Below are 12958 nucleotides of genomic sequence, written 5' to 3'. Positions count from 1 at the left end.
TAATTCTTCACAGAAGTGACATACTGGAATTATTGACACTTCTGAAAGGAGGAAAGTGAGAAAGCAAAAACACCTCATATATCATAGTTACTTTATTTCCATATGATCAGGAGGAGGAGTCCTTAAAAGGGACATACTCTCCTTCTGTCGTTATTGTAGCTGGTTCAAAAAGTTTATTGATCTACATAAAGGCAGGCAGAAATATTTTCAGGCAACAACACCCTTCAGTAGAGTAAATGGCATTTGGAGACCTACAGAATTATAGTGTTATTCAGGCATTTCAGGGGACAGAAGACAGTTTGCATCTGAGTAGCATCCTATCAGAGCAGAGAAGCACATAGTCTGGAGTCCCATTTTCAGGTTTGTAATTTCTCAGTGTCACCTGAAAGTTGCTCCTTGAGGACTTTATCAAGGATGACATCAACAGACTGAACGGGCAAAAGGAAAAGGAAATCAATGTGTCCTGTACTGTGCCCTTCGTCTTCACAAGTAGTATCAGGACAGGACACACGCAGTGCAGTTTCAGTAGAACTGAAGAAAAAAAAAAAAAAGAAAAAGAAAAAGAAAGGAATATACAGAACTCCTAAGTACCTTTCTCTGAGTTATCATTTCATTCTGTGATGAAAAGGCTCCTTCCCAGACATGCATGACACATACTCTTGCAAAGTAATTTCTGTGCTCTTTCAATTCATCTGCAAGGCCTATTTCAAAGAATTCAAAAAATTGCCCAATTTTGCTTTACTCAGAGGTGAAAGTCAAGTAAGCTCCATTAATTTTAATGGACAATTTAGCAGTCTCAGAGTCTTTCAGTGGTACTCAAGTTCTGTCACCTTTTGGATATGAGATATGAAAGTTTTTCCTTTCTCTTGTAGGTGAGAAAAGTTCTACAACTTACACATAGAATGACGTTTATTTCAAAAGCTGTCGTAACGATGATCACAGAACATCACCATTTGTACATAATTTTTTCTTTCTTTGGTTACAAAAAATTAATTAAGCAACAACGACTAAAAGCAGCTACAGTCAGCAAACTTTAAAATGGCCAAATTCAAATCAATTCCCACATGCAGGTTCAAAGTGATGAGGAATCATGACAGATACTGTGTTTGGAGCTGACAAACGTTATTATTAGGATTAACGTTAACAAATAGATCTGACAGCGGCGGCCTCTTGGCAACGGGCGCTTCCGTTTCCGGGGCTGCGCGGCAGGCGGCGGAGGAGAGCGGTGTGTGCGGGCGGGACGAGCGGGCACGATGTGTCCGCCCCGATGGCTGATGGCGGGGCTGCTGCTGGCGGCACGCTGTGGGGAGGCCGCCGTAGCCCTCATCAGCAGCCCCTTCGTCTCCCCGCAGCCCACGGAGACGGCGGGCGTTGCGACGCGGAGCAGCGTTGGGCGGCTGGCGGAGATGCCGGTGCCGCCTGAGCAGGGCCAGCCCATGACCCAGCGCGCACTGTCCGTGCTGGTGTTGGCCAGCGCCGCGCTCATCGTCTACTTCGTGATCCGGACAGTGCGGTGAGCTGGGGGCGGGGGGAGGGAAGAAAGCATTATTCTGTGCTGGACACTTAAAAAACACGCTATCTGCGCAGAGCAGGACAGCCTGCTTTTACTTAGCTTCTGTAGGATTCGTTCCAGCAGCCATCAGACTTACTGTCTTCATCATGCATGTCTGGGTAGCTGCATATCCTAAAGGAAGCTCTGTAGTGTTGTAGCTAAGTGAAAACAGACTGGTGCTGGATTTTTGAGAAGTACTGTGGAAAGAATAAATAACATAGATTAAAAAAAAAAAATCTGTCATTACAGAAGATGCAGAGAGAACATCTTTCTCCTGAAGCCAAAACAAAGCATTGCACTAGACACTATGAAGAAAGTCAACTCTGTTCTAGCTGCAACCAGGGCAGTTAGGAAGGTTACTGTTCTGCACTTGAAACTGAAGAGTTGTCTTCTGTGTGTTAATGTAGACGGGAGAGTTAAGCCTCATGTTGTTGTTCTGGAATTGTTCAGCAATATCTGTAAGATCCTGAACTATTGAAAGCCTCTGCATTATTCCCTCTGGGATTCCATAGACAAGCTTCATCTTGATTATATAAAAGTTTACAAGAGGAGGCAGTGAGCTTAGTTATTTCACTGATTCTGCAAGGCACTTGAATATTTGTGAATGTTTCCCCTTTGGAGGGAAAATATATGTAAATCTAAGGTTATGTGTTGTTATGTATATGAATAATAAATAATTTTAAGAAAGGACCAAACAGCTGATACTTAACCAAGAGTAGTGTCTTGATGTGTGAAGTACTGAGTAAAGGTTTCCTTTTTGAGAGCAAAGGAAATATTATTTCAGGCTGATTTTTTTAGTAAGTAAAATATGTCATGCTGAAACATACCCTACATGAAAGGAATGTCACTTTTATGACAGAAGTAAGCGGGTTTAAATTCAAACCCTGTCCAATATAAGTATTCAGCTCTGTTGAAATTTAGAGTGATATGGCTCTGAAAGTACTACAAATTTACAGCTTTAATTCAGATTTGATTATGTTGGTGACAGTTACCTTCTTAGGTCAGATGTGCTTTGAGTCAGCCAGAAAATTCTTAGGTTTTTTTTTTTTTTTTTTCCTGTTTCTGATATCCTTCCATGGAAAAAGTAGGAGTGAAAGTGGAGACATGTTCTGTCTGGCTGTAAGTGTCCAGGTTTTTGTATCTAGGGAGAGCACAGAGGTAGCCTCTGTGAGCAGAGCCCAGCACCGCCCCATGTCAGAGCAGAGTGGCTCCAGCTGCTTCAAGAGAGGCCCATTTGTGGCCAGAGCTGAGCCATGAGTGTTGCTGTCTGTGCTCTGGAAGAAGAGATCTAAGAAAGGGAAATGCTGATTCTATTCATTCCAGGAGCCTCCTGGGTTACTTGTAGCTCACTGTGCTGCTTGTCCAGGAGATGTCAGCATGGTTGAAGAACCCCAGCAGACTGAGAGCTTGCAAATCCTGTAGCTGGAGGAAGGAGGCTTCATCAGCAGGCTCCACTTGCTCAGGTGGCCTTTAATAAGCACCATTCGCAAGGCTCTCTTTGTTGCTTTGGTCTCTGACTGTTACCAGTCAACTTTCGACTTGCCCATGGCCGTTCTTCAGGGACAGCTCTTAGCACTCTGTTCCTTCCTTGATGTAGGAGGCAATACCTCCTCCTCGCCTTCTTCACCTGTCCCTTTTGAGTGGATTGTAGCTGTTGATAGTCAAGCTCCAGTCACGGGAATAATCCCACCAGGTTTCAGTGACTGCTTCTACACCATGGTTTTCTAGCAAGGAACAAAGCAGATAAAGCAGTATGAACTGACTGATCATAGCACCTGTCCCCCATCCGATTGTGATGCTGCAGATCAGGGAGAAGATGGGTGTGACACTGAACATGGAATTGAAGGGGAAGGCTCAGTAAGGTGTTCTTGCTGTTCTTACTGCCCTGCACTGTTACAGATTGATGATAAATTAGTCTTCCCTGAGTTTAGTCTATTGATGGTATTAGGTGAGTTCCTTTGTTCTTATTTGAACATTCGAACTATTTCATCTAATTCCTTCCTCCTGTACTGCTGAGGAACAGGGGTATGTCAGTTTCTACTGACCCATAGGCTAGCTGAGGTCAGCCTGGCACCCAGAGCTTGACTGCCCTTTGGTGAAGAGCCTTTTCCTGATCCCCAGCCAAACCCTTTCCTGTTACTACTTCCAGAGGGAAGAGATCCGTACCTTATGCTCCAGGCATTACCACTTTACAGGATTAGACTTTAAAAGCCTGTGTTTTCAATATGCTTGTGTATTTGGTTTAACTGTACAACAATAATATTTACCATCTAGGACCAGCAAATTTCTTTTTTTTTTTTTTATTTACACATTCTTGAGGGCTGTGCTATTGAAATGTTCATTGTTGGGAACAGCTGCCTGAAGAATTCATTGTATACATGTACATATATATCATGTAGCAAGGCAGTTCAACTTAACTTGGACACCGTGACTTGCAGCTGCAACCTTAAATCCACATGAGAAAAATGCTTGTTTGCTAATGATAGTTTGAGAGAAAATGCATAAAGGTTATTTTGTACTCTCAATAATTTATTTTTTTTTATATATATAGCCATTTTTTTCTTTCTGCTGTTGCAGTAGTTTTGTCACACTCATAAACCATTAATTGCCAGAAATTTAGGTATTAAGAAAACTTGCATATAGATACTGAATAATGATGAAAGTTCTTTCCAAAATAATTATATCTTCAGCTATTATTCTTTGTTACTGAACCAGAAACTTGCAAGCTTTCTGAGTGGATGTTGTCTTAGCAAATGGGCTCTGAACAGGCTGCCTGGTATTTGTCCCACTATGTTCCTGTTCGCATCCATCAGCGCAGACAAAGCACGTGTTTTGTAGATTGCATTTGTGGCTGAAATTTGTGATAGCACTCATGTTAGAAATTCAAGGTTCAGATACAAACCTTCCAGTATCGTATGTGTTTTTAACAAACATAAAGGTTTCAGAAGCTTTCACAAAATTTCAACATATTCTCACCCTTTAGCTTCAGTTATTCATAGAAATAATTTAAAAATCAGAAATCAGATTTTTCTAGCTCTGATAAAGACTACATGGAAAATCTACATCTTGATTTCATTTCCAGTTTTGCGTATGGGACTTCTTCTTTCAACTCACTTTTATAAAAGTTGGGCTCTTTGTGCCTTTCCTTCCCATGGTGTGCTGAGAAGATGAGTTTGGGAGGTATTTTCAGCAATTGTGATAACTGGGCATGCAGAAGGAGGCTGTCTGAGGCACCCCTGGGGATTGTGTTCTGGCACCTGCAGCCTCCAGTAGGCTGCTCTACTCTTGATGGGTTGTTTTGAGTATCTGCCATGAAGAAGGTTTGTGATCAGCATGTCCCTGTGTTTGGCCCTCATAGGAAGAAAGTCTGTGGGTTTGTTTTGTTTTGTTTTCTGGTTTTGTTATTGTTTCTGTTGTTGTTGTTTTCCTCCAATTGTGATGTTGAGGAAAACTTTTGTTACAGTGTAGCACAAGTCTTTTCTGGACATCTTCCCAGGCTGTGTTTGCTGTGATGGCAAGTTGTGTCCTTTACAATAAAACTGCACATCTTTTGTGAATTTTAATATCTATAGGTATCAAACTCTTTTCATAACAAGATTTTTTTCAAAGAACAATGTATGTAGTAACAAGCGCCATACAACGTATCCATCAGAACTAGAAATAAGGATGTTTAGACATTGTGATGCCTTATTCGTTTTGACAGTTTTATTTTGCCTTCCAGGCGTGGATTTGATACTTGAAACAAAATGCCCGACAGTGCACAAAAACACTAATAATACAGCTCATACATCCTTTTTCTTTCTAAGAGCAGGCTCTTAGTTCTTCAGTCTTCATGAGTTGTTGAGAAAACAGGTGTAGCTGATAAGGTGAAATGGCTTTTTTTTGCTTAGACAACTGTTAGAATTTGTCACACAATTTATCATATCATATTAGACTTCCAAAACTCAGTTCAATATGAGTTATGTGTCAGATATTAATTTTAAATAAGTTTCTAGAAATTTATTTTTAAGCGTTTTGGATTAGGAATATTGAATTTCTTTTATGGATATAAAATCTGTAGCTCATGCGTGCCCTTCACAGAAGATACTAGATCCAACTAACGACTTTATGAGAATACTTTTTGTAAGTGGCATAGTTCGTGGTTCAGGAAGAATCCATTTAGTTTGAAATATTCATTAATGGAGAATGTGAATAGATTGCCCCATATTGCGTAGCACATGATATGAGAAGATATTTCCACTTTTAAGAAGGAGTATGCTGGCATTACATACGAGTAAAACTTTTCTGTAGGCTTGAGGTTGGTGTTAAATACCAGCATTTCTCAGTTCTTATTTAGCTCTGCTCTTATAGTCTACAATCGATACCTCTTCTGGCTTTAATATTTGTTTGTATGTTATTGCAGATTCCTCCATTGTTGTCAGGTGTTTTTTGTGAAATTGTTGAGACTGAATAGAGAAATATGACATGGATTTTTGTGTAAAAAACAAAATTAATCCCATTTTTCATAGCTTCATCTTATTAGACAACAAAGAGTCAGTAGTAACTAAAGGGATAAAAGTAATCCTTTTTAAGTTATTGAGAATGCTACTTTTTTTTTTTTTTTTTTTTTTACTTATTATTTTTTAAATTCATGAAGTCTTTTATAGGCTGAGCTAAAAATGATAGCACCTGTGTACTGTGCAGCATATCTGTTACAGATTTCATGAGTTTTTCTCCAACTTGGCCTCTTGTTCTATGAAGTGTGCAGCAAATACACGGCAAGAGATTTTTTTATCTCACTGTAGGGTCTGCTCATAGTGTATTTTGTACGCTGGTTTGTATTTTTACCTGTTCCTTGCATTTAGCCACTGAATAGCTTCCTGCACTTACTTTCTTGTTAGCTATTAAGTAAGTGCCTTTTTGTATTCTCTGAAGTAATTCTATACAAAACTAAAGGTGACAAACTCTTATTGGCCTCAGTCATTTCCTGTAGATTCTTCATGCTTGGAACTGTCTGACAACTGTACTTGACTGAACTGAGGATGTGAACTATAATTACAGTAACTTTTTAAAATTCGTGATCAGTCTCAGTGTAGCAGTTTTTTAAGGGGTATTTATCTTACATTGTCAAAATTGAATGTAGGCTGAAACTTACAGAACTTATATATCTTAAAATACATTTCAGGCTCAGAAGAAATAACAGAAAAACAAGAAGATATGGAGTTTTGGATACAAACTTAGAAAACATGGAGCTGACACCACTAGAGCAAGATGATGATGATGATGATACAACACTATTCGATGCCAATCATCCTCGAAGGTTTGTATGTAGAAGTTGAATGTATGTCTACAAATGGGAATGAAGGAGCACAGGTGATAAGAAGCTTGACTGGAGATGCTCAATATTTTATTTAATAAATATGTGTAGTTAGAGAAGTGATGTCAAAATAAATTGAATTTTAAATGGGCAAGAATTTAGTAGGCAAGAAGATAAGTTTAGTACTTTAGTTATTGATCTACTCCAGAATACCTTTGTCTTTGACTTTCTCTGGAACTAATATGCCAAAGACAAAGTCAATAACTAATTAATAACTTCACTTATTCCATTCTTGGATATTTGACTCTTGTCTCTTATTGAATGTATAAAGAGATAGAAACAAGAATAGTAAGAACAGAAGTATGGTTTAGATTAAGGTAAAAACAGCATACCTCTATTGTCAGTTGCTTTTAAGTGTTACCTAACAAAAAAAAAATCACGTTATGATGTAGAGTTGTAGATTTGGAAAAAAAAAAAAGCAGTCCTAATTTCCAAAGACTCAGCTTCTTTTAAAATTGAAGTACTTATCAAGTACTTATTAGTATGAACATATATAATTCCTCACATAGTATGATACTGTCTTGATGAGAGAACTTCTGCTGTTAAAATATTGTTTAATGGTGTCAGTTTCACATGAAAACTAAAAATACCCAGTGTTTTTATCCAAGACCAAACACTCAGAAGAAGCTGGAAAAGAAGTGGGGTGTTTCAGTAGTGTTTGAACATGCTGTGGCCCTGTGTAGATATGTAGTGATGTAACTTGTAGCATAAATGTATGTGTATTTCTTCTCTGTCGGCCTGAAAAATGGCCTAAAATTTGATAGTGTTGGCTTACAGAAGAGGTGATGTCGAGATTGAGCCACGCTGTGAGAACTAAAATTGTTACAGTTTTGCTTAACTACAGTCAGTCAGCTTATTCAGTTCATAATTTTCTTACTCTCATAGATCGGAACAGAATGCACTCAAAAACTAAACACAGACTCAGGAAAATAGCTGTGTAGTTAACATTCTGGTGAGTTCATATACTTTCCTAGTAGACAACAAACTGTGGAAGCAGTTCCATATACAAAAGAGTTGTGTGTTTCTCTGCGACTTGTTGTAGACTGTAATAGCATTCAGTCTGCCTTGATTTCTTTTCTAATTGTATCAACCAAGATCTTTTCTTTAAGGTGTCAGTTCAGTACATTTTATTAGAAAGTTGTAGGCCTGTGTAGTGTAAGCTGCTTTACAACTCACTCTAAGGCAGAGCAGGGAAACTGGCTTCTCTTCTAAAATGAGTATGGCTGTGTTAGTATACTGTTGTACTGATACGGTTACTACTTTGTGTTGTTGCTGTTTCCTTTCACAGATAGATGAAAAAAGCAGCATAGGCGCAACTTAAGTGTCTTCTTCTTGTCACTGGTTTTGTGCTCCATATACCATGTTGTCTCTGTGCCTGTTCTGTTCAGGACACCTTACCTGAATGTGGAATTTTAACCCTTTTGTTCAGTAACTTACTGAATACATTTTTTAGTTTTGTTATATATATTATTTTTATATATTTTATATATATATGTATATAATAAATAAAATGAAACTAAAAACCATGGAGGTCTAATACCTCTAACATGGAAAGAACACATGTCTAAATGCTCTACCTTTGTATTTTGGAGGTTTAAATGAACAGTGTTTTATGGCATTTTACTTCAAGGTAACGTGGTAACTACCTGCTTTTATGGACAAATTTAGTAATAAAGAGTTGTACCTTTTTTGTTTTAATATTTGGTCTTTAAAAATGTAGACTAACGTTACCCTTGAAACAGCATTTCACATTAATGCATCTGTTTCTTCTGTTGTAGATAAGTACGTGCCTTGCAGTGAAAGAACTTAATTCTTGAACCAGAGGAGGCTGCTTCACGGGGGAAATAAGAAGCAAGAGGGTTTGCAAGCTGGGGAGAGGCTAATTTAAACTAGCATACTGTGGCATCCTTACTTTGTTGCAATAAATATTGTATGAATTTGTTGTATCTTTCTGTATATAGAGAATTGTAAATGTACAGCCTAATGAGAGAGGGTGCACTAAAATGAAAACCTGTTTGGAAGGGAAATGACTTGTAAAACAGGGTATTTTTTGTTTGTACTAATGCCTAAGTGTGGTATACAGTTTTTCTACAGCAATCTGGAATGTTAACAGGTTTTTGGCTGATATTAAATTATAAGTAAACTTAACTGCTGTGGATTACTCAGAATTGTTACAACTCAGTTTGAAGTGAGGAGGTGCTTTACCCTTTGCAGACAAAAAGCCAAACTACTGCCTTTCATGTTGAAATTTTTTTTTTAAACTAATAAACACGTTGTGTATAAGTTTAAATGAAAAAATAAATCTGTTCACAGTGTTTCTAGCAGCTAGTGTGTTATTTCAACACCATGTAGTTGTTAAGGATGTTACTAATGCGGTCTTACTAAACACAGTAATGCCCCACCTTTGGCTGTTAGCTCAGTTTCTTGGTGAGGGCCATCTTTAACTGGTGTGAAACAACTCTTGCTCCACTGACTTAGTGGTGTCAGCATTCAGACCTGTGAAGAAGCAGAGATGAAGACTTTAGGTAAAGTTCTTTACTTTTGCACTCTGTTTAAATCTGGGGAAAATACTAAACTTGAGCCATAACTCTAAAGTAAAAAGGTGATAACAAAAGCAGCAGTTACCATGAAATATACAGTAACATTCACATGAATTTAGTTAATTTGTTTTCCTTAGCCAGTGTCCTAAAATTTAATGGGGGAAGTTTTAAGATACAGAAGGTCTGATTAAAAAAAAAAAAAGTAAGTATGATTGGTGAAATGTAGAAATTCCAGGCTGTTAAAATTAGATCGGTGTGACTGTACTACTAATTTTGAATATATCTTATCTTAAGGTATAAACTTGCAAACAGACTGTTTTTCCTGATTATTCCATCCCTTCTTTGAGAAGAGCAGGAATGCCTTCAAAAATACTTTCATAGTGATGGGGAGTTGGCTGCTGTAGATTTATATAAATCTTTAAAATTCTCTGCTATCTGATTTGTTTTGAACCCTATTTATTTTGCCATAGATTGGGTTTGATGTAATCAGTCTTCCAAGCAAATCTACAGTTTGCTCATGTGCCACGCTCTACTGGGAAATATATTGTATTTACAATAAATAGAAGTAATTTTATTTCTTCCCCTCTTGTACACATTATTTTCCATCCATAGTTAAAGATAGAACTGAAATGAGAACACAGGACTGATTTTTTATCTGGGGAATCTAGAAAGAAATGTTGCAAATAATAGCAGTGTCATTGGCTGCAGGTGAGAGAGCAACAAGTTCCATGGCAGAGGGTAAAGCATGTTGTTCCCATATGAGAAGTGGGCCATCATTGTTCAAGTCAGTGTAAATGCTTATTTTCTAGCAGTGTTGCACATTAACCTTAGCGGTAGAGACTGTCTTCCTTAAGCATACATACTTCAATTGTTTATCTACATCTGGGACACTGGAAGTGTGTACTTACTTTGTAAGCTCTTATCTGTTCCACATAAATCTGGACATTTTCCTGCAGGAAAACAAACAAAAAACCAAACATGCCCCCAAAACAGGTTATTTACATTTCTGAGAGAATTTCCTAGGTTTAAAAAAAATAAAAAATAAAAGATATGTGAGCTTCTGGGATTTGCGCCATCAGAATTACGAGGTTCTATTTTCTAGCATGAGTGGTTATAGAAAAGTCATAAAGCTGATAGTAAATTGAGACAGTTGTGTCTTCTGGTTTTCCAGATGCTTTTTGTTTTGCGGTGCATAATTCCTCAATGTTGTCCTGACCATATCTAACTTTAGGAGTTAGATTTGGCTGGCACTGACATGAATTTATTCTAAAAGGCCTGTGTTGCACCTGTCTTGGACTTGACCAAGCAGTTGGAAATCTCTCCATTTTTTATTTTTTTTTTCCCCTTCTTTGAGAGAGAGAGAGAGGCTGAAGGGAAATTGAATGTCTGCATGATATTATGTCTGCCTGGTGGTTGGTAACGTGGTATAAAAGGCTTTCAATCTACCCCAATGGTATTGCAGTGGAAGTCTTTTATGGAAGTGATAATACATGCTCAGTAATACGTAATCTCAGAACTTTTCCATGCATGGTATATACTGAGCATATGGCAGTGCTGGAATTTAAAGAGTGAAAGGAGCTTATCTGCTTCAGCTCTACTTGATCCAGCCTATTTAACATCCTTTTTGAATAAGATGTTTGCGAAGCAGTTCAATGTCACACAGATCCAGTGCTCTGAAAACAGTATTCGGAGATGGCTCCTCTTCTAAAGGGGGTTGTCAGAAAATCTTGTTTGCTCAGTGAATGAGGGCTTATGCATAACTTTGCATCAAATTATTTTCTGTGAATTTTACAATTTTAAATTTTTTTCTCCATCACCCCTTCCCCCAAATAAGCAATGTTTTTTTACCATGTTTTCAGCTTGAGTGCACTCTCTAAATAACTTATGTGAAGTTAAAGGCTTAGGATTTTGTAGCAAATTCAGAATCACTCAGTATTAGAAACTAAATATGTAGAAAACAGCATTCTAAATAAATATGAATAACCACATGTAGTACACTGAGACATGACAGCATTAGGAGTTTTTAGCTCACTTTCACAGAGATAGTAAGACTTATTTTCATGAGCAGCTGTGGCACTTCTGGTTCCAATGTAACATGCTGTCTACTGACATAATACAGAAATATCAGAGCTACTGTGTGCAATACTGATGTAACTAAAGTGTTTATAGGCCTCTGGATATTAACAGCAGAGAAAGAGTAATATTTCACTTGATAACCTTGCCTACTCTGACTGTCCTTCAGAAAACCTCTTGAATTCATCTGGTTTGCTACAAGTTTCAAGAAAAGGAATGGTACGGTAATATACATGGCAAAGTTCATTATAAAATGTATGATTCTTTATTTTGATTTTTTAATGTGAAAATCGCATTGTCCTTAGTAGAGATGTATCTGTTCTCACTATCTTAAAACTGAAACATTTCTCTTAATTTGTAACAGCATAGGTATTATGCAATCATAAAATCAGCATGGTTGGGAAAGATCTCCAAGAACTGCCCACCCATCATCATTATTTCACACTAGACCATGTCGCTCAGTACATCTAAACATTTCTTGAACTTCTCCAGGGTCGGCTGACTCCACCACCTCCCTGCTCAGCCTGTTCCAGTGCTTGAACACTCCTTCTGATAAGTAATCCCTAACATCCATCCTGAACCTCCCAAGGCTCACCTTGAGACCATACCCTGTCATCCTGCCAATGCAATAGCATGGGAGAAGAGACTGACACCCAGCTCACCACAACCTCCCTTCAGGAAGTTGTAGAGAACTATAAGGTCTCCCCTGCACTTCCTCTTCTCCAGACTGAACAATCCCAGCTCCCTCCTTGAAAGCCCTGTGTTCCAGACCCCTCAACAGCTTCGCCACCCTTCTATGGACGGGCTCCAGGGCATCAGTGTAATTCCTGTAGTGAGGGGCCCAAAACTGAATGCAGTACATGAGAAGCAGCCTCACAAGGCTGAGTACAGAGTGATGATCCCCGCTCCTGCTGGCAACACTACTTCAAGCCAGGATGCCATTGACCTTCTTGCCCACCTGGGCACACTGCTTGCTCCTGGTTAGCAGAGTATTGACTGGACCCCCAGGCCCAGTTCCTCTATACAGTCTTCTGGCCAATCAGCCTAAAGCCTGTAGCATTACCTGGGGTTACTGTTGCTAAAGTGCTGGACTTGGGACTTGGTCTTGTTAAGCTTCTTCCTACTGGCCTCGGCCCAGGTTTTTAGCCTGTCCAGATCCTTCTAAAGGGCCTTCCTATCTCCAGGCTGAACAACTCTTCCTCCCAACATAGTGTCATCTGCATACTTTCTGAAGGTGCACTCTAAGTTCTCATTCACGTCATCAATATACTGAACAGGACGGAACCCAGTACCAACCATTGCAGAGCGCCACTCATGACCAGTCACCAGCTGAATGTGACTTGATTCCTCACCACTCTCTGGGCGCAGTCATCCAACCAGTACTTTACCCAGCAAAGAATGCACCTGTCCAAGCGATAAGCTATCAGCATCTCCACA

At 38.7% G+C, this 12958-nt stretch overlaps 1 protein-coding gene across 1 annotated transcript; it reads left to right on the top strand.

The window, feature by feature from the left end:
- The first annotated feature begins 1181 nt into the window (after positions 1–1181).
- FAM174A (family with sequence similarity 174 member A) lies at positions 1182–9229 on the top strand. The gene is made up of 4 exons (XM_015849479.2): positions 1182–1513; positions 6717–6851; positions 7794–7860; positions 8687–9229. Exons 1-3 carry the CDS (start codon positions 1254–1256, stop codon positions 7819–7821), a joined length of 423 nt encoding a protein of 140 aa, XP_015704965.1. The 5' UTR covers positions 1182–1253; the 3' UTR covers positions 7822–7860; positions 8687–9229.
- The last annotated feature ends 3729 nt before the right edge of the window (positions 9230–12958 follow it).

This window comes from Coturnix japonica, chromosome Z (assembly GCF_001577835.2).
Source record: "Coturnix japonica isolate 7356 chromosome Z, Coturnix japonica 2.1, whole genome shotgun sequence".
Lineage (NCBI taxonomy): Eukaryota > Metazoa > Chordata > Aves > Galliformes > Phasianidae > Coturnix > Coturnix japonica.
This window is presented reverse-complemented; position numbering and strand designations above follow the sequence as displayed.